The following is a 22,151-nucleotide window of genomic DNA, read 5'->3' as shown; positions in this document are numbered from 1 at the left end:
CACTGATACCTGGAGAGAGGGTGGACTGCATTTCCTTCCATATTATGTACTGGATAGGACCTTTGAACTGGCCCAGGCTCAGCTTTCTGGAGATAAGTTCTCTGGGTGCCAGCACCCTCATTCCTTGCTCCAAGCTGCAGGGGACATAAATCATTTACCCTTAGACATCTCAAAGGACTGAAGGGAGGGTGTTAAGAATACCATAGGGAAACACTTACCTCTCCAAGAGAGTTGTGATGTCCTAGAAGAGGAATAGAGAAGTCAGATGCCTGTTCATCAACTCTAGAAATTTCTTGGGTAATATTGGCCACCACCAGAATTTGATCAATGGGCCCCATCCCATTTCCAGTAACTCCTCTCATCCTTTGTATGCCTTTCTTTTCTGTATGGGAACACCTTGTATCCCCAGTCTAGCACAGGATTGATTTCTGATTGCTAAGAGCCAATCAGTGATACAACTCTGGTTGCAATATTCTTATTTTTAACCCTTTGGTAACTCAATTATTTTCTGCTTTGAATTTTTTGTTGATACCATGGGTTTTCTTTAATGGAAACATTCTGAATCACTGAGTGTATCTAAATTTTTGGTAGGTAGTATGGTTTTTTTTTTCCTTACCCCTTCTACAAGCCTAACCTAGTGTTTAGTTTATGAAGTACCACTAATTGTACCCCAGAATCCCCACCAGGAACTGTTGGTACATCTGTGTAACAAATAAAAATTTTCAAAATTTCTATTTTTCCTTCCAAAAATTCAGACACCTCATACAGTACCCTGTAAAAACAGTAATTTGTGGCACACGCCTGTTTCTTCGGTTTCAAACAGTCATAAAGGCCCCTGCCTTGTGGCAGCACACACTGTCAATGGTGCAGCAGCTTCCCAATGAGCCCCAGAGGCTGAAAAAGCTCATGGTTGCTATATGTACCACCAGGCACAAAAGGGTTTAAGAAATAAAGCTTCAATAGTCTTTACAGAAAAATATTAAAATAATGTATACAGGCAGTCCCCGACTTACAACAGGGTTCTCTTCTGACAACTCCATAGTAAGTTTTGACCTAAGTCAAATACCTCTTTTCTTTTTTTTAAGTTTTCATTATTATTGCTTTTTATTATCAGTATCTTTATAAATCTGATTTTTATTTGTTTTTGGGAGTTGGCATGAGAATGATAACATCAGCAAATTACTTGCTGCAACATTGTATGCAGTACATATTACTAACAATAAGATGTGTAAAAAAAAACAATCGACAGTCCTAAGTGTAGTTCGTAGTAACTCGAATACGTTATAAGTTGGGGTATACCTGCATTATTATTAATGGATTTTATTATCTTCTTCTCTAGGAGGGTCAAAGTAAAGCTTTCTACTGAGCATAATGCAAAATGAGCCTCCTACTTTCCTCCCAGGGACTAGTAAAACCACAACAGGAGTTGGTTTTTACCCCTAGCTTTAGCACTGCATTGAAAAGCCAGTTCTACATTCTTTCCAACCCCCTTTTCCACTTAAGTATACCCATAGTCATGCTGCTACTGGACCTCACTTTGAGAAATTCGAAGGCGTTCTGCTGTTCCATCCGGGCCTGGATGCTCACCAACATCTCCTTGGTTAGGAGACACTGCTCCTGAAGTTGGTTCAGATTCTGCTCCATCTCCTCATTCAGGGCTTTCCCCTCTTCTCGAAGCTCATTTAAAACCTCCTTTTCTTTGCTGTGCAGGAACTGATGCAGCTTTAGAAACTCCAGAGAGATGTGTTGCTGCAGATGTAGCTTGTTTTCCTGGAAACCTCCATGATCATCACCATGGTAATTATTGAGACTAGCATTTCGGGATGGGGGCCCACACCACCAACACTCACACAACTTGGGAAATACCATAAGGGAAAAATGCATACAAATGGCTGTTGAGTATCAACAGTCAACCATTCTAAAAGGATCCCTTTGGGGGACTTCCTCTTATTTCCCAGCAGTTTAACAATTCAGGGTGAAATAGTCAACAGTGGTCTCTAGGTTCCTATTGCAGTACTGAGGTGGTAACCAATGCCATATTAAATACGGCAACGATGTGAAACACGTGAAAATGTTCACTACAGATTAGTAAGTAAACACAGTAAAGCCTGTGCATACCTTGCTTACTGGTTAATCCACCCCTGCCTCCTACCCAGAAGTACAAACAAATTATCTACCAAGTAGTGCTCCTTAACCTGGGGCCATAAGGAGACTTGAAGAACTGTCCTGATCTAGAAATCAGAACGAGGGGAATGCCACTTCTGCTGCCAGGACAATATAGAAGTAGCAGAGATGAGCAATGTTCAGTGCACTGAAATAGATAACTGCTACTCTTGCGGCTCTTTTCTTGGATAACTCAACATCCTCCTTAGTGAGCCATCTGACATCTTGGCTTCGCACTTCCTCATCTTCCTCATCTCTAATGATTTCCACCTTTAGTCACACATTCCCATAGTCACATCTTGGATTTTATCATTCCCAGCAGCTGCACAATCTCCAGAATAACATATTATGCTCCAAGCCCGCTTGCCCAAGTACCCTCATTGGAACAATTATTAGATCTCATTGAAACCTCCTATTCATTGACCCTTTCATTTCTTTTTACCTGCTTCTTCTGTCTCCAAATCCCCTCTTATCCAGCTTGGATTCCATGGTCTGTCATTATAATTGCACTCTTGAAATAGTCTTAAATCCCCCTCTCCTGTAGCTCACACTTTTCTGGCTTCTCTCCTACCTTTGTCACCACTATTTCTAGTCTTATTTGTTGGTTCCATCTCTTCTACAGGCTCTAAATATTACTTGATGTTCTGTCCTGGGCTCTTTCCCCTTGTCATGCTATATTCTCTTTCTCATCAATATCTTGTGCTCCCATGGCATTAAATGCCATCTATATGCAGACTTTTTATCTCCAGCCTAGACCAACTTCTGAGCTCCAGATTTCTATAGGCAACTGGCTGTTTGACATCTCTGCTCACCCCTCTCATCTAATCAATCACTATGTTCAGGGTATTTATCTCCAAAGCACATGAAGAAGCTGTTTGTTGCTCTCCATATCCACTGCCTCTTTAGTCTGTGCCACCATCATCATTCTCTGGGACCACTGCAGTAGCCTTCTAACCATTGTCCTTATCATTGCCCCTCTCCAATTCATTCTCCACAGAGCTAGCAAAGTGATATTTTCAAAATGAGATGAAACCATGTCCTTCTTTAATGGCTTTTCATTATTCACAGCTTAAGTCTGAAATTCTCAACATTATCTACAAGGGCCAATTTCATCTCATTCACCATGTTCCAGCTTTATTGGCTTTCTGTCTGTTTTTTTAATACAGCAACTAACTTCCTGTCTTAGGGCTTTTCCTACAACAGTCTTCTCCAGGCTACCTCCTTCCTGTTCCCTTCACCCAGTTCACTTGATTAAGGTACTTAGCTTTCAGTTCTCAATTTTTAAAAGCAGACTTCTTCAGGGACCATCCTCACCCCTAGTCTAGATTAGGTTCTCCATTTATATGCTCTCATAGCACTCTATCTATATTTTCCTTTGAGGTACTTATCACAGTTGTTACTTTATTGTTATTTGTGGGATTATTTAGTATGTCTCCCACCCCCAACACCTAATATAATGCCTGACCCACTCAATAAATATTTGTTAAATGAATAAATGTTGACTGTGATAGCTGAACTAGGAACTCTTAAGACAGCACCGAGGTTCTTTGGAGACATCATTACTTCCATTTATCCTTCTTACCGTCACTCCACATACTTCTTCTTCCAGGTGGTGAATGCCAGAGAAGTCTCCTCCGTAAAATAATTAATGAAGAAACAAAACTCCCCATTTAGACTTCCCAACCTAGAGGCTGATTTGCCAAATCTCTAACCATTAATGTTGTCCTAGAGCTCCTGCTAAAGTTGAAAGTTAGGTAATAGCTTTATGCAGTTTGGGGGCAGCTACAAAAAAATCAAATCATATGGGAAAAGCCAGCAACCTGAGAGACCTTGGTCCATAGGTAGCCTAGTTGTAAACTCAAAGGAAAAAAATGTATTTTTTAGTGGAGTTTTGGGTAAGTTCTTTATATTGGCATAGATAAAAGGGAGAGGCCAGACAGATCACAACCCCACAACTATCTCCTAGTAATTGAACCATCAAAGGGATCAGCATGTTAGGATAAAGGTCAATTTGTTCTCTCTGTGTGGATCAACGATTGGGAACCTATTCCACTTCCACATTCCTTCCCACCCTACAGTGTCAGTTTTCTAGTTCTGTAGCTCAGGTGCGTGAGGAAATGTATTTCGTGAGATTGATAAAATACGTATATCCACCTTTCCATCCAGCTAGTTGAGCTTATAAGGAGATGTATTCCAGTTCTATTCATAACCACTCTCCCCTGCCCCTCACCTTGTTCGCAGCAATAGCATCTTTCTGCACATTCCTCAGGGACTGAAGCTCCTTCAGGGTTGCCTCCAGTTGACCCTGACGGACTGTAAGCTCCTCCTGGGAATACCAAGTATAATTAACTCGCAACCCACTTGGGAGATGAAGGGCCCTAAGAGTGATTCATAAAGAGTATGACCCCCAAACCCCAGTGTGCCAGAAAACAGCGGAGCTCTTTCCAGAAGAGTCTTTCCCTTTCCCTGTATCATAATTCCTGTCTCTTTCAAGAATTAAGAAAACTACAAACAGTAGAAAATTTTAGTTTTGCCCGCTTATTACTAGCTACAGGGGTTTGAAGAAGGTAATGGAACTATATACATTTCCCACTGTAGTCATGCTGTTCTCACCATCTATACTTTTACATTGTTCTCTTCACTTGGAACACTCCTTTCTTCCTTTTGCCCATCCAAATCCAAATGATTTCCTGGTTCAGGTCCTGCCCATGTCTTTTACCATGCGTCCCCTGACTATTTCAGCTTTTGCTAATCTTCTCTGAAATTTTAAACACTTATGAATTACAAATGTGACAATATTTTGCTCTCAATAGTATACTATCATATATTCGATCTATTGTGTTATTCGTTTTAAACTTGACTAAGTTTTGAGAATAAGAGCAATATCTTCTTATACATCCATGTTCTCACAGTGCCTAGTAGAGTGTGTTCATGGTAGGATTTAGGTAAATATTTAATTGACTGAGGGAGTAGGCCATAGTTCCTCCACTACCCCTTTCCTATAAGCAGCAACTCTGGGGAAAGAACTTTGCAAGATCTGTTGTATTTTCTGAACACTGTGAGCTTTCTAATCATCATTTGAATAAAGGGGTGGAGGTGGAAGAGAGAAGAAGCCCTACAAAAGACTTTTCCCAGCTTTCCCAAGGATTGCTCAAGGGCCAGGGCTCACGCACCGTGAAGAAACGGACAGCATCAGAGATCTGCAGGAACTCCTTAGACTGCCCCACAGGCAACCGAGCATCCTTGCATTGGAAGCAGATCAGTTTCCCATCCAGCTTACTGAACAGTTTCAGGTTCTCGCCATGTTCTGGGCACTGTGGATGGCCCTTGAGTAGGGGTAGCTTCTTAATCTTCTCTACCAGCTTCTCCACTACAATGTTGAATGTACAGTTGCTATATTGACATAGCATCTTACACTCAGGACAGAAGGTCTCCTTTGCTTGCTGCTTCCAAAAGTTTTGGATACAGACCTGGCAGAAGTTGTGGCCACAGCTTAGCATCAGTGGATCACGGAACCAGTCATGACATAGTGGGCAGTGTAGCTCCTTAGTGATATCTTGTATCTGCACTTTAGAGGGTATCTGGGTTATTGTATCATTGATTTCAACATAGCTGCCTGAATCCATGGTGGAGGATACCTTTAGAAAGGAACAGCTAAAATGAGTTTCACTTTCTTGCTGCCCACTTCAGCATTCCAGTATCATGGGCTCCATTCCTAAAGAAACTGAAACTTGGAGCAGCCAGAGTAAAGTTTCTAGCATTATAGTTTACTACTACTCCCAACACTATTTAAATTTCAGCAGAGAACCCAGGCATGGGAAGAACGAGTACTCAAAGGAATATTTTTTGTCCCTCCCTCTTCCCACTTTCCCCAGTATCAGTTGAAAGTTTTACTTCCAACTTCTGTTCTACTAGTCATTACCCTTATTTTTGTTTTCTAGAAATCATGTATTCACAACTGGAATTTCAGATTTCCCAGTCAGTGTCATAATATAATATCATTAACCGTCCATTTCTCCTAGCATACACCATGTATTCTGACCCTCTCTTGGGTGCTAAAGCTAACAGGCAGTGATCCTGAGGCATAAAAATGGGGACTTAGATGAGGCTTTTCCAAGTAGGAGAATAATTTGTATGATGGTAATTTGTATGATGGAGATAAGTATATTTTGGAGGAGCATAATAAATGAACCCCTGGCCCTTGACTAGGGGGGTGTGGTCAGGGGAAAATTGTAGGAGGGAAGTCTAAGATGGGACTTGAAAGATCAGACTTAGGCATATAAAAGTGAGGAAGATTGTTATGGGAAAAAAAAGAAATACTAAATGTACACATACTATTTTATAATTTCTATATCATCTTCCTCTGAAAGCTGAAAAACTTAAAACAGATACAGACAGAAGAATCATTCAGAAGCAGAATCCCTGAGGGCTGGTCCAGGGCTTACTATTCTGCTTTTGAGTGGGAAACTGAAGCTCAGAGTTTTATGAACTTCCTCTGACACTCAAGTCAGTAGTAGAATCGGGAATTCAGAAAATTCTAACCCTAAGGCCAGAGCTGTCTCCATCTGCTGTACATCTCTTTGAGAGTTGAGCACATGTAGTCCCCGACTTATCTGAGTTATGATGAACCGTACTTACAACCATCCTTTTTTCTTTTTTAATACCTTACCATTAGTAATAGGTACTATGTACAATGTTGCAGCACGTGATTTACTGATTCTCATGCCAACCCCCAAAGACAGACGAAGTTCAGATTTATAAAGATACTGATAATAAAAGACAATGTAAAGATACACTGATAATAAAAGACAATAATAATGAAAACTAAAAAAAAATGAAGTATTCGACTTATGTCAGAACTGACTTACAGAATGGAACCCTATACTAAGTCAGGGATTACCTGTGTCTAGAACTGCTTTAGTCCTTATTCCTAACCTGCTCTTCCCAGTTAGAAGTTTGCATTTGTCTCTACTTATGAGCTTAGGTCTACTCATATTCAGATCTATTCTAGCCACAGCTAAAATCCTTTGTCTCATCATCAGATTCCGTTCTCATTAATGACTTTTTCTGTTGCTCTCATTCTATACCTAGATTCTGACCTCTTTCTGTCCAAATGCATTGACTTGAGTCCCTAGACCTTTGCTGCAGAGTTTTCCACCTGTGTTCCTTATCCCTGATACCTGATCTCCTCAAAGCTAGGTCTTGCCTGTCTGGACCTAATGTAGCCATTTTCTCTTTGAATGCTCTGCCATTACCTCTTCATCATTCTTTCTAGTCTCTTTTTCTGAAACTCGTATCAGAAAAATGTCAGTTTCTCACTCTAGTCTCCATTTGTCTTAATTCTCCTCAAGGTCCCCAACCCCACAGCTCTCTGCATTGTGCTCTGGACATTTTCTCCTATCCTTGTTTTATAGATGCTTTTTTTTTTTTTTTTAAACATCTTTGAATGGGATGAGTTCTTCCTGAATTAGCTATTTGTCAGAGGATTGTGTGAGTGTGGAGACAGGGCCATACTTGAGGCTGTTTTCTTTATGAAACAGTGTATGTGTGAGTTCTTAGAGACCTTACAGTTCCCCTCAGTCAGCACTGCAGGGTAGCTCACAATGCAGAGTCTGTCTCCTCCACTCTCTCACCAACAGACTGCTTCTACAAATATGACTGGTTTGTCCATGTGCAACTTCACATTTTCTATATCTCTGATCTTTGTGACAAATGTGTATGGGGAAGCTCTTGCTTCAGCTAGCTTGCCTGTTCTCAGTGTTTATTCAAAAACTTGTTTGTCTTGTCCCTGAAGATGAGGCACTTTCTTTGGAGAACTGTGTCACTCTAGCTTTGCATAAGCTCTGTAGCCCTAGGCATCCTCTTACATTCCCATTTGACTTTCACTATATTTTGCAGTCCTTCCTCATAGGCTGTAGTCCAGGCTTACAGATGTCTCTAATATCATTGAAAATGAAGTTTGTCTGTTTTTTATTCTCCTTGTAGTTTTGAGTTAAAGAAGGATGAGTTTCTGAGAGTAGGAAAAAAAATCACTGTTTTTATTCCACCATTTAAAAATCAAAGCTTAAATTATTTTTTACACTTTAGCCAACATTTCTGTTTAGAGAAGGGCATGTCTATGTCTGTGTGTGTGTGTGTGTGTGTGTATGTGTATGTGTGTGTGTTTATGTATATGGGGAGGAGATGGAGATATTTCAGTATGTCCTCAATACACCATTACCATATTGACCAGATCCAGTAATGGACATTCATCAGTAATCAGCATGGATGCCTCTCCCCAAAGATTACAAGTTGAACTTCTCTCTAGTACACAAGAATTGGGATTCAAAGTCAATATTAAGCAGTGTTATAGAAAATACTATGTGTGATTCCTTGCACACCTGAATTTTTAGACTAAGATTCATCCCCAATACTTACTAGATGTGTTATTCAGTCTCTGCCATTCCCTTAGTGGATGCTAAAGGACAGGCTTACACACACCTTGTGTCTTCTTCCCCCTCCCCCAAACTGTTGTTAGCTGAGTCAGCCCTACTCATGGCAACCCTATGTATGACAGGATTGAACCATAGGGTTTTCATTGGCTGATTTTTGGAAGTAGATAGCCAGGTCTTCCTAGTCTGTCTTAGTCTGGAAGCTCCACTGAAACATGTTCAGCATTGTACCAAAATGCAAGCCTCCACTAACAGACAAGTGGTGGTTGTACTTGAGCTGCAATGGCCAGGAATTGACCTGGGTCTCCCACATGGAAAGTGAGAATTCTACCACTGAACCACCACTGCCCTCTCCCCCAGACTACAGCTGATTAAAATACAGGTGAGCATCTGACCCATTCCATAAGGTGTCCAACAACCCAAAATGTGGCCTAATGCAAAAAAGATGATTTGGGCAAAGTGATAGACACTCTTCCTAGACACATCCAAACACGTTGAGGGATCGAGTTACTGGGGCTGAGAGCTGAGGACCATTGTCTCAGGGGACATCTGGGTCAATGGGCATAACATAGTTTATAAAGAATATATTCTACATGCTACTTTGGTAAGTAGTGTCTAGGGTCTTAAAAGCTTGCAAGCAGCCATCTAAGATACATCTGTTGGTCCCATCCCATCTGGAGCAAAGGAAGATGAAAAAAACGAAAGACACAAGGAAAATATTAGTCCAAAGGCCTAATGGACCACATGAACCACAGCCTCCATGAGCCTGAGCCTAGAAGAACTAGATGGTGCCTGGCTACCATAATCAACCTCTCTGACAGGGATCACAATAGAGGGTCCTGGACAGAGTACAAGAAAAATGTAAAAAGAAATTCAAATTCACAAAAAAAAAAAGACCAGACTTACTGGTCTGACAGAGACTGGAGGGACCCCCAAGACTACAGCCCCTGGACACCCTGCTAACTGGGAACTGAAGCCACTCCCAAAGTCTACCTTTCAGTGAAAGATCTTTGTTGTTGTTAGGTGCCATCGACTCGGTTCCAACTTATAGCGACCCTATAGGACAGAGTAGAATTGCCCCATAGGGTTTCCAAGGAGCAGCTGGTGGATTTGAACTGCCGACCTTTTGGTTAGCAGCTGAACTCTTAGCCACTATGCCACCTGGGCTCCAGCTAAAGATTAGACAGGCCTATGAAACAAACAACACATGAGGAACGTGCTTCTTAGTGCAATCAAGTATACGACACCAAATGGGCAATGCCTGCCCAAAAGCGAAGATGAGAAGACAGGAAGGAACAGGAAAACTGCACAAACGGACACGGAGAACCCAGGGTAGAAAGGGAAATGGGGAGAGTGCTGACATAAGGTGGGGATTGCAACCAATGTCACAAAACAATTTGCGTATAAATTTTTGAATGAGAAACTAATTTGCACTGTAGACTTTCACCTAAAGCCCAATAAAATTAAAAAAAAAAAAAAGATCATCTGGATAAATCAGAACCTCTTCTGAATTGGAATCTGGAAACAAGGAGAGAATCAGGAAATTGACAGCAGGAGCAAAAGCTTAAACATTGCCACGAGGTAGTTTGGGATGGAGAGTCGTGGCAAGGAGAGTTGTAAGGAAACAAAGTCTAGGAGCTGAAAGTTAAACAGAAGGCAGAAGACATAGAGATTCAGGGTAGAGAGAGTCAGTTAGTTGATAAAGACAGGAACTGTAAACCTACTGCCTTCTAGTCGATTCTGACTCATAGTGACCCTATAGGACATCACTGAACTGGCCCATATGGTTTCTTACAGAAGCAGACTGCCACATCTTTCTCCCGTGGAGCTGCTGGGTTTGAACTGCCAACCCAGCACTTACCCATTGCACCACCAGGGCTCCTTGACAGGAATTGTATAGAGAAATAAATGTGGAGCGCATCTGTGTTACATTAACCACAGCACTGTCTTTTGGTGCTCCCTGCATTCCTATGCTTAGCACAATGCCTTACCATATTGGGGCTCAACATATATGTTGGAGGAATGGATGTTTATCCTCACAGTAAGTGAGCTTACTTCTTTGCTTAAGGTAACTTGTTTGAATTTCTGCTTCTTCTAACAGAATTTTTAACCCCTTGTAATCAACCCTCTACCCTAGCACTCTACTGAAAATGTTTTCTTAAAGCTCACGGTTGAGTTTGCTAAACATGCGTTTCTGACTTATTCTCAGTCTTCATCCTCCCTGACTTAGTATGGCCTTCGGTCCTCGTGGTGCTGCATTGTCCTAGTTCTCCTTCCTCTGACCACTCCTTTCCCTCAACTGGTTTCTCTTCCTCTTCTCACTCTCTTAAATGTAAACAGTCACCATGGTCTGTCTTCAACTCTCTTCTAGCTGAATATGTTCTTAACAAGTGAACCATTCATTCCCATGACTTCACACAAAACCTCTATAGAGGTGACTCCCAAATCTGTGTGTCTGAGCTTGCATCTCTGAGCCCTAGACTCAGTCCTTAAAAATCAGCATGACTGAAACAGAACTCATCTTTCTCCCTAAAGCAGTGTCTTCTCTTGTCTTTCCTATTTCAATTTATTGTTCCACCAGTCTCGGTTTCAAAATCTTGAGTTATCTTTGAGTATTTTCTTCTCTTCTTCCTTCCTCACCATTGAATCAGTTGCAAAGTCTAGTTAATAATAATAGAAATAATAATGATTGTTAACCCTTCCCTGCCTCCAACATCTTCTGTCGTTTTCTGTAGCCTACCAAAATAAGTTTTGTGGGTTTTTTTTTAAAGGGCCCCAGAATTCAGAATCCTCGACAACATATTGCAAACCCATATTTTACAAAGTGAATGCTCAGTAAATGCTACCTAATATGGATAAAGTAATTCCTCATTTTATAGGAGAGGCTATATTCTTGAAAGTCAGAGTAACTGGCATAACTTCAATTGGCAAGACTGGCAATTGGCAACAATCAAATAATTTAATCAAATAACATCAACAATCAATGACATTAAAATATATAGTCTTATTTTTAAATTTACCATCTTTTTACATATGAATGATTCATTTAAGTCCCATTAACCAGAAGATAACAATAATAATAAAAAAAAAAGATTACTCTATTTTCTGTATTAGGTTGAGTGGGCAATTCTGTGGACATGAAGAGAAAAAATCTGTTATTCTCCACTCTCTTAGTATGTGCTTAGAAGACCAAACCCAGAAAAACATGCCCATTAGGGAATATGCCAGTACAAAAATATTCCATTATAAGCCAATAAGGGCTGTCTTGAAAACTTTTAGAAATAGATGTGTTTTGAGTAAGATAAAACTTACGGGGGAACCTGGCCAACTGAAGGTGATTCAGAATAAGAGTTACCTTACCAGAACTGGTCTTTTGGGAGTGGATGCCATTCAGGAATTTTATTCAGTGTGTTTTAACAATGTATTTAAAGTAGATTAGTGGTTTCCAGGGGGTGGGGTGACAGGGAAATGGGGAGTGAGTGATTGCTAACAGAACAGGGTTTCTTTTGGGGTGATAAAAAATACTTTGGACCCTCAACGAGGTGGATTGACACCGTGGTTGCAACAACAGGCTCAGACATAGCAACGATTGTGAGACTGGCACAGGATCGGGCAGTGTTTCGTTCTATTTCATAGGGTCGCTATGAGTCAGAACCAATTCAAAGACATCTAACAACAACAACAACAGATAGTGGTGATGGTTGCACGACTTTGTGAATATGCTTAAACCACTCAATTGTACACTTTAAAAGAGTGCATTTTATGGTATGGAAATATCTATTTAATGTTGATTGTTGATATTATTTGATCATTTAACTGTTACTTGATTATAATTGATCTTGCCAGTCGAGGTTTTGCCAGTTACCCTGACTTTCAAGGGTATAATCTCTGAGGTTGGGAAGGGATTACTTTAATCATATTAGCTAATATTTACTGAGCATTCACTGTGCAAAGTGCTTTACACAAATTATTCATTTAATCCTCATAACAACCCTGTGAGACAGGTATTATTACTGCATTTTTAAGGAAACTGAAGCTAAGAGAAGTTAAGGAATTTGTCAGGGTCACACAGTTATTAAGTGCCGGAGCCTGGTTCTGAACTTTTTATCTGACCGCAAAGCCCATTCTCCTAATCACTGAGTTAGTGGAGAGTCAATCAATATGTTTTAGGAATGGAATTTCTTAAATGGATCAAAATAGCTAAAACAGCTTCCCACTATCCTAGAGGGAGAGATAATAGAGTTGGAGACCAAAGGAAATTTCTCTGCCTGGAAATCTTTAAGGAAATTATACCCGCTACCAGCCTCTTTTAGAAGTCTAACCTTAAGGTAGAGGGAACAGAAACCCAACCTGGCAGAAAGTTCAGTTCAGGGCTCGACATTGATCTCTATAAAGCCCCTAGCCAGCAGGAATCTCCTCCTCAGAAAGCACACTTTGCTTCTTCCACTCACGGCACCAGCTCAGAGTGCAGAAAAGGCAAGGAGAAGAGCAGAGAAGTCCTTGGAAACTTGCAGGAGAAATACTCAGTTTTTGAGGTTTTCTTCCTGAGAAGTTTTCGATCGTAAATTTTTGAAATAATGTTTAATATTTAACGGGAGTTTATTTGTTGCTTTGCAGCCTTTATTCCTCAAAGCAATTTTTAAAAACTTTCATAGGCAGATTTTCTGATGAATTAAACTTAAGAGCTGAAAGCTACAACTCATCTATAGAGAACAAACCACGTGGCACAATCAGCTCAAACACAAGAACGAAGACACATCCACGCTTCCCGTGTCCTGCCATTTTCACATAAGAAGGAAAGATTCTTAACTTGACTCCTTGTAGCTTCTCAGAGTTGAAAGACCTTTCCAGCCTCTGCTGAGACATTTGAAATACTAGGAAGCTTATTATCACACTTTTTTTTTTTTCACTACTATGGAAAGTTGTCTATTTTTACTGACTTAGCCTTAAAGGAACAAGAGTATAGTAGGTATTGTTGTTAGCTACTGTTGTGTCAACCCCAACTCATGGTAACCCGATGCACAAAGGAATGAAACACTGTCAGTCCATGATCAGTTATCGATCAGACCATTGTGATCCATAGGGTTTTCATTGGCTGATTTTTGGAAGTAGATTGCCAGGCCTTTCTTCCTGGTCTTAGTCTGGAACCTGTTCAGCATCATCGCAACATACAAGTCTTTACTGACAGACAAGTGGTGGTTGTGCTTGAGGTGCAATGGCTGGGAATTGAACCCGGGTCTCCTGCATGGAGGGGAGAATTCTACCACTGAACCACTACTGCCCTCATAGTGGGTGTAGGCAATAGTACTTATATTTTCCTCTAGAAATTATTAAACAAAATGTTTATATCCCTGTTTGCTTCAAGAGCTAAGGACAGAGAAGAGTAAGAGCAAATCTAAAGGTCCTGTGATAGAGGAAATTAGAACCTGATTTTAATTTTTTATATATGTAATTAAATAAAACTTTATCAGAAGTGGAAGTGACGATAACTCAGAATATAAGGACCTATGTGTCAAAATTTCTTGCTGATGAATTTTAGTGGTTTTTTTCAGCTTCACTGTAGTAAATAAACTCTTTTGTCTCTCTGATGATATAGAAAACACTAAGTTCAGAAGAATATAATGTCCTTTATTTTAGCTCTGAAGAGATCTTAAAAGAAGGAATTCAATTTTAAATCCCCCCCGTAAGAATCAACTCTGCTTTTAATATAAAATATCAAATGTGATAGTATAAGGAGCAGGCCAAGTTATGCATAATAATTTTTCAATCTAAAACTAATAAGGTGATTACATTAATAAGGGACGTAAATTTTTGTGTAGCATTTAATTTTTCTCAGAATTTTATAGTGGATTTCATTACTTTCCTACCAGCCTTTTTAGGCTACATTCTCAGTTACTCCTGAAGAGAGAGTAGAAGCTATGAGCTATCACAGGTTACCTGTTTCCCCGAATTCCTTTTCGTGGTCCAAAATCCACACCATACCACTCTCTGTGATCAGGTTTTCCACACTATGCCTAGAAAACCTGCCGAGTTAGAAACGGGTAACTCACGTCCATGAAGCTCAATCAGCAGACCGCCAGGGGGCAGAGGCAGGCACTTGGATCAGAGCTCAACAGGCCCAGGATGGCTGCAGACCAGGAGTCAGGAAGAACATGGCATAGGAGGAAAAGTTCAGGAGCTGGGGAGATGGGCCAAGGCCAGAGTAAGCTCTGGCAGATTCCGTGACAGTTTGTCAGTTGCTTTGATCATTGCTTGCTTAAGAGAAAAATAAACCCTGAATGGAATGGCCGACCTGCCCACTCTTTTTGTGTGGGAGTGGGGAGGAGACAACTCATTATATTTGAGATGGCAGTCAGATCTTAAGGTTCGCAGATCCACAGCCCTGGAGTAGGCTGCTTTATGAAAGAGGAAATAAACATTATCATCGGCCTGTATGCTTCCTGCACGAGAAATAACCACTTCACCCTGCTCACCATCCCATGGCAGCATTGAGACACCAGCTGTTATTAATAGAGAGCCCACATTGCATGGAGACAGCCCCTGACTCTGTGTCTGAGAAGTAACAGAGGCTTGGAAAACTCCAGGCCGCAAGGAAGAAGGATAAGAACAGCCTCATTTCACGGTTTTCTTCAACGGTTTTAGCTCACAGAGGTGGGTACCTAGATTGTGCTTCTGAGCAGCCTGTAAAGAGCCATCATGGAGCCAAACAGCTTTTCCTAATTCCTTTAAAATCGATGTATTTCCTTGAATATCTAGTTTCTGCCTAGCTGTCCAGCCCTGCCATTCCATAATCCTGTCCCCCAGTCTGTAATCATTATGTCCTAGGTAAACTCTTCCCTAAACAGCCCTCAAGCGTTACCGCTCCCCACCCCTGTAGAAATGATTTGCGCTCTCTACTTCTCTACCTCAGCCCTACTGACATTTTGTACCACGTGATTTTGGGGGGAAGGCAGTCCTGTGCCCCGTAGGTATTCCTGGCCTCTCCCCCACTAGATGCCAGTGCCAGGGGCTTAGAGAGGGTGGCAAGTGCCCAGGGACGATCTCTAAATTGCGCCCCTCCCCCAACTTCAAGATGAATGGACGTCAATAGCTGCAATGCATCAACAGAAACGCCTTCCCCCTTCTTGTCCGGCTGCATCAGTCAGTCTTTCATGTTTGTGGCGCCTCAGGGTGTCATTCCGCGCATCGTCTGGCGAGCCCCCTTGGACTTATGCACCCCCGCCCTTCCCCCCCACGCCTCTGGCCAGTGGCACCCACTTGTGACAATCAGAATGTCTTCAGACATTGGCAAATGTCTGTTGGAGTGCAAAATTGCCTTTAGTTGAGAACCACTGCGCTACACATTTCTGTTCCACCCTAGGTCTTTGTATATGCCTGTGCTAGTGGTCTTAACAGAATGTATTTTCATTATTTGCACATCTGCCCATCTACTAAGTTGTGAACAGCTGGAGGAAAGTGCCTGTCTTGCTCACCTTGACAGTACATAGCATTCGTCAGATTAAATTCCTTGTCAAATAAATCACTATGAAGTGTTGGTGATCACCTACAAACTATGTCCCTAAGTCAGAAAATTACTTTTGTTTTATCTTATTATAGGCTAAAACATTTTGCGTTTCTTATAGATGGTTGTACTAAATCCTAGAGTCTTTAGTCCAGGGGGAACAATACTGGCCTAAAAGACAGAAGTCTCATCTCCCACCAGAGCACTGAGTAACCTTGGCTAAGATGTTTAACGTCTCTGGGTATCAGCCCTCCATCTCTAAAATGTGAATTCCTAAGAACCCCTTCCACCTCTAGAAGGGGTTTTTATATAGCAAGAGGTCCTGATTTTCACAAAATGGCACTTCAAGTCTTTGTTGCACTATTTAAAAACAAAGTGGTGTGTGTCGGGGTGGGGGGTGATGTGGACAGTGATGTCTGAAGAACTGAACATACCAAGTTTTACCATATCATTAGTAAAACAAACAAAAGCAGTCATAAACCAAAGTTACTTTTCTTTTGCAAGCCTCAATTTTATCACATAAAATAGGGATGATAATATCTACCTCATAGGGTTGTTGTGAGGATTAAATGAGATGATGTATGAAAAGTGCTTAACAGGATCTGGCACAGAGTGAGAACCCAATAAATGGTAATAGCTATGATTTTTGTTATTATTGCAACTCACATTAGTGTGACAAATAGTTTACAAAACTTCTGCTCCCTCAAACTTAGCATTGTCTTAAAATATAAAAAGCGTCATAAATGGGTATTAAACTTCAAGGCCACCAAGTACCTGTCAGTTTGTGATACTGTGGTGGCTTGCAGGTTGCTGTGATGCTGGAAGCTATGCCACTGGTATTTCCAATACCAGTAGGGTCACCCATGGTGGACAGGTTCCAGTGGAGCTTCCAGACTAAGACAGACTAGGAAGAAGGACAAGGGGATCTACTTCTGAAAAAACTTAGCCAGTGAAAACCTTATGAATAGCAGCAGACTGTTGTCTGATATAGTGCTGGAAGATGAGTCCCTCAAGTTGGAAGACACTCAAAATACGACGGGGGAAGAGCTGCCACCTCAAAGTAGAGTCGTCCTTAATGATGTCGATGGAGTCAAGCTTTTGGGACCTTCATTTGCTGAGGTGGCACGATTCAAAATGAGAAAAACAGCTGCAAACATTCATTCCTTACTAATCGAAACTTGGAGTGTACAAAGTATGAATCTAGAAAATTTGAAAGCTGTTAAACATGAAATGGAACACATAAAAATCAATATCCTAGGCATTAGTGAGCTGAAATGCACTGGTATCGGCCATTTTGAATCATACAATCATATTGTCCACTATGCCAGGAATGACAAACTGAAGAGGAACAGTGTCGTGTTCATCATTTTAAAAAAAGAAAAAAATTTCAAGATCTATTGTCTTAGTTGTCTAGTGCTGCTACACAAGTGGATGGCTTTAACAAAGAGAAATTTATTCTCTCACAGTCCAGGAGGCTAGAAGTCCAAATTTAGGGTGCCAGCTCCAAGGGAAGGCTTTCTCTCTCACTTTTGGCTCTGGGGTGCGGTCCTTGTCATCAGTCTTCCCCGGTTGAGGAGCTTCTCAGCACAGGGACCCCGGCTCTTGTTTTTTGGTGGTAGGAGATCCCCCCTTCTCTGCTCACTTCTCTCTTTTATATCTCATAAGAGATTGACTTAAAACACAACCTAATCTTGTAGATTGAGTCCTGCCTTATTAACATAACTGCCTCTAATCCTGTGTCATTAACAGCACAGAGATGTGAATGGTGGACAGTCACATAATGCTGGAAATTATGGCCTAGCCAAGTTGACACACATTTTTGCGGGACACAATCCAATCCATAACATCTATCCTTAAGTACAATGCTGTCAATGTTAAGATAATATCCATATGCCTACAAGGAAGACCAGTTACCAAATTTATATACCAAACACTAATGTCAAAAATGATGACATTAAAGACTTTTACCAACTTATGCAGTCTGAAATTGATCAAACATGCAATCAAGATGCATTGATAATTACTGGTGATTAGAATGCGAAGGTTGGGAACAAAAAAGGATTGGTAGTTGGAAAATACAGCCTTGGTGATAGAAACGATGCCAGAAATCGCATGATAGAATTTTGCAAGACCAATGACTTCTTCATTGGAAATAGCTTTTTTTTAACAACATAAACAACAATTATACACATGGACCTCGCCAGATGAAATACACAGGAATCAAATCAACTACATCTGTGGAAAGAGATGATGCAGAAGCTCAATGTCATCAGTCAGAACAAAGCCAGGGGTCAACTATGGAGCAGACCATAAATTGCTCATATGCACGTTCAAGTTGAAGCTGAAGAAAATTAAACAGGTCCAAGAGAGCCTAACTTCGACCTTGAGTATATCCCACCTGAATTTAGAGATCATCTCAATAATAGATTTGATGCATTGAACACTAATGATCAAAGACCAGACGAGTTGTGGAATGACAGCAAGGACATCATACATGAAGACTTTCTCTTGAACACAGAGTAGCTAAAGCAAATGGAAGAAATGATGAAGTGAAAGAGCTGAACAGAATATTTCAAAGTAAAGACAAAGTAAAGTATTATAATGACATGTGCAAAGAACTGGAGATAGAAAACCAAAAGGGAAGAACACACTCAGAATTTCTCAAGCTGAAAGAACTGAAGAAAAAAATTCAAGCCTCGAGTTGCAATACTGAAGGATTCTATGGGCAAAATATTAAACAACACAAGAAGCATTAAAAGAAAATGGAAGGAATACACAGAGTCATTTGTACCAAAAATAAATGGTCACCATTCAACCATTTTAGCATCAGCATATGATCAAGAACCAATGGTACTGAAGGGAGAAGTCCAAGCTGCACTGCAGGCATTGACAAAAAACAAGGCTCCAGGAATTGACAGAATACCAACTGAGATATTTCAACAAACGGATGCAGTGCTGGAGGTGCTCACTTGTCTATGCCAAGAAATTTGGAAGACAGCTACCTGGCCAACCCACTGGAAGAGAGCCTTACAACAATGGACTCAAACATAGCTATGATTGTGAGAATGGCGCAGGACCGGGCAGCGTTTTGTTCTGTCATACATAGGGTCACTATGAGTCAGAACTGACTCAATGGCACCTAACAAGTACAGTAAACATCAAGGACTCCAAGGAAGCTGAATATAAATGAAAAGCTCAATTTTTCATCTTCTAGACTCCAAAGATGCTGAAAAGTCTGTTACTTCCTCCTCTACACTTTAACAGCACCTTGCAGGTATTTGTATCATAGTTTTTATTACATTGCATATTTCTTTCATTGTCTTGTAACTAGTTGTTTTCATCTCTCTTCTCCACTAGCCATGAGCTTCTTGGAGGAAAAGACTGTCTTACTTATCTTTTTAGCTACATGGACCTAACGCACCCTCAAATTTTAATAAATACTAGCTAAGTGAGTGAATTAATGAACAGGCTGTACCCAGAAATGCACCATACCTTCTCTTTTCTGGTTCCTGAATAAAGGAGCTGCAGTTTCTGTGGCTTCTGTTTGTTTAGAGGAAAGGGAGAGTGTGGTTAACGGCCCTCTTCTCAGCAGGAAGTCAAGTGGTGCAGATAACAGGCTGCCTCAATCCTTGCCACATACTGGCCGCTCCTAGGCCCTCCCTTTAGAGCGTCAGTGATGCTGGCAGAGCTACATCTGGGGCCACATGCCACTCCACAGAAGAAAGGAAGGTGCCCCAGGATGTTTTTGCCTGCTGAAAGCTAAGGGGGCAGGGAAGAGCCCATATCAAATGCCACCCTGATGAATGTCCCCCACACAGTGAGGGTCATCATGTTAGAGCTGTCTGTGAACAGTCCCTGGGACAGTGGAAAAAACATTTTCTCAAAATAAGAACCTACCTGCATGATACCATGGAACTGGACTATGAAACTGAAGATGGAGGAAAAAGAAAACTAAAGTTTTACTGTTAAAATGCTATGTATTAATAGATAAGGCTGTTCTAAATAAGGCTGTTCCTAACTATGAATACCTTGTTTAGAGCTACCCAGTGGGACCCAACCCAGCCACAAAGTACTGGAGGAGGCCAGGACTGTAGGGCGCTAGAATAGCAGGGCTTTAAGACAAAGGCCTGTGCCTCCCTGAGATTCCTTGGTCCTAAGTGTCTGTGAGTACGTCAGGAAATCCCCACAGTAGGTAAGAAACGTTGGGAGTATGTGTGTGCATTTGTGCAAATGCTGCTGTTGCTCCCTGCTCTTGCTGAAGGGAAAGTACTGTTTGGAGACAGACGCTGGACTAATGTTATTAGAGCCTAATTTACTTTATTAACCTCCTTTGACTATCCCAGTATGCAAATTTTAATATCAAAGCAGTGGGTCCTAATTGATGTAAGGAAAGGACCTAAAAGCTTACCCCTCTTAACTATTTTACCTTCTTGGAGAGTAATGTGTTTTTCCTGGCATTTGTACACAATATTTGCAGTAGGGATGAATTCAGTGTGGACCAGGTGACAGAAAGATCAGTCCTTGGCGAAAGACAGGTCTGACTCCTTCACTTTTTCTGTCTTCTCTTCATTCTCGAACAGCTTGATTTTAGTCTGCGGTTGATGGAACCCGGGCATGTCACAGCTCAAGGAGTTTGGCTTTCCATCGTCTGTGTGTAATGATGGTGAACACCGGGAAAAGATGAAAGAAAATTGCCAGATTATTTCACGGTGAGGCTAATTTGGTCTGAAGCTAGATCAGACACCAAGTGGTTAAATTTGATTGTTTACTTCTCCCCAATTTCATTTCCACTCTGGCCAAATAAGCTCCCACTTTCCCAAAAAGCTACCTGAAAGCTAAATCTGAACTGCCACACCTGCCCCTGACTCCTAGCATTGCCACCTCAGACCAACAGCCATCGCCCAAAGGCTGCCACAGCTGCCTTTCAGCTTCCAAAGCTGTGCTGGCCATGCTGTAAGGAAGCCCTGAGACATCAAGGTCAAGAGAGCGCCAGTGCAGCACCAAGTATCTCAGACCAAGGTTACTTCATTTTTTTTCTCATACACATCATGTAATTCACTTGCATTTTGAAAGGAAAATCACCAGAATCCTTCCTTCCTAATTCTACCTCCACATTTTTTTTCCCAGCTTTTAAACAGTATCTTCAGCTGTCACTGGAATCCTTAGAATCTTTCTCTGGAGGCTGTAGAATAAAATCTAAACTCTGTACGTAACACACAATGCTGCACTCATGATGTGGCCCTGAGCATGTTTTCTAGCTTTAATTCTCACTTCTTCACACAGCCACAGACAATAGTCACACCAAAGTATTCCTGTTTATGTTTTGTGGCATCTTCCACTTTCGTTTTTACATTGTATTGAGGTTCCTATTCTTGCCTAGGTCTGTATTCTGACTGCCTATGATGTATGAATGTCTAGCACATAGCAGGTACCACTAATTCCTTCTTGCTTAAAGTCCTCAGACAATGTAAGGCATGTTCTCATCAAAACAAACCCGTTATCCCTTCCTAGGTTATACTCCAAATCCCTACTTTTTCTCCCTAATAGCTGGGCTAGACAATGAAGTAACAGAAGTCAGTGGCCTCCTAACTAATCTACAGTGATATTAATTAGAACAGTGGTTGGCTGTAGGGGTGGGAATTGACCGGAAGAGGGCACAAGGGAACTTTCTAGGATTATGGAGTTCTATTATTTTGATTGTGTATTAGTCACGTGAATGTATATTATTTGCCAAAACTCATTAGCCAAGTTTGTGACATACTGTGCTATGTCACAGAGCAATTAATAGCTCCAAAATGGGATGCACAAGACGATCTAATGAAATGTGGAAATATTTAGAACATTTTTCTAAATTTTTTTCATTTTCATGTTTTTATCATTTCATTTCAGAATATAAAAGGGGACTCACAGAAGGGTAGATGCCACATTTATCTTGCATATCCTTTGCCAAGTGAAACAAATGAGCCGCGCACAGACAGTAATGAGGGAGGAACGGGTGCTGCTCCGCAGCACAAGTAAGCTTCCATGGGGAAGAGCAGCACTGTTAAACGACCATA

General features: G+C 41.1%; 1 protein-coding gene across 5 annotated transcripts in view; it reads right to left on the bottom strand.

The window, feature by feature from the left end:
• TRIM69 (tripartite motif containing 69) overlaps positions 1-22,140 on the bottom strand; it is a 27,838-nt gene extending 5,698 nt beyond the window's left edge. The window contains exons 1-8 of one of the 5 annotated variants that reach the window (XM_023735245.1): positions 20,522-20,581; positions 19,588-19,635; positions 8,384-8,466; positions 5,337-5,801; positions 4,394-4,489; positions 1,537-1,770; positions 219-241; positions 10-134 (exon numbers count right to left, since the gene is read on the bottom strand). In XM_023735245.1, the coding sequence (XP_023591013.1) occupies positions 10-134; positions 219-241; positions 1,537-1,770; positions 4,394-4,489; positions 5,337-5,801; positions 8,384-8,428 (988 nt within the window). In that variant the 5' untranslated portion in view covers positions 8,429-8,466; positions 19,588-19,635; positions 20,522-20,581. Of the gene's footprint in view, positions 1-9; positions 135-218; positions 242-1,536; positions 1,771-4,393; positions 4,490-5,336; positions 5,802-8,383; positions 8,467-14,644; positions 15,766-19,587; positions 20,744-22,003 lie in introns of those variants that run through there. The other 4 variants (XM_023735243.1, XM_023735244.1, XM_023735246.1 and 1 more) reach the window with 4 other exon arrangements.
• Positions 22,141-22,151: the final 11 nt, after the last annotated feature.

This window comes from Trichechus manatus, unplaced genomic scaffold (genome assembly GCF_000243295.1).
Source record: "Trichechus manatus latirostris isolate Lorelei unplaced genomic scaffold, TriManLat1.0 scaffold00076, whole genome shotgun sequence".
Taxonomy (NCBI): domain Eukaryota; kingdom Metazoa; phylum Chordata; class Mammalia; order Sirenia; family Trichechidae; genus Trichechus; species Trichechus manatus.
The sequence above is the reverse complement of the archived record's forward strand: the minus strand, read 5'-3'. Positions and strand labels throughout refer to the sequence as shown.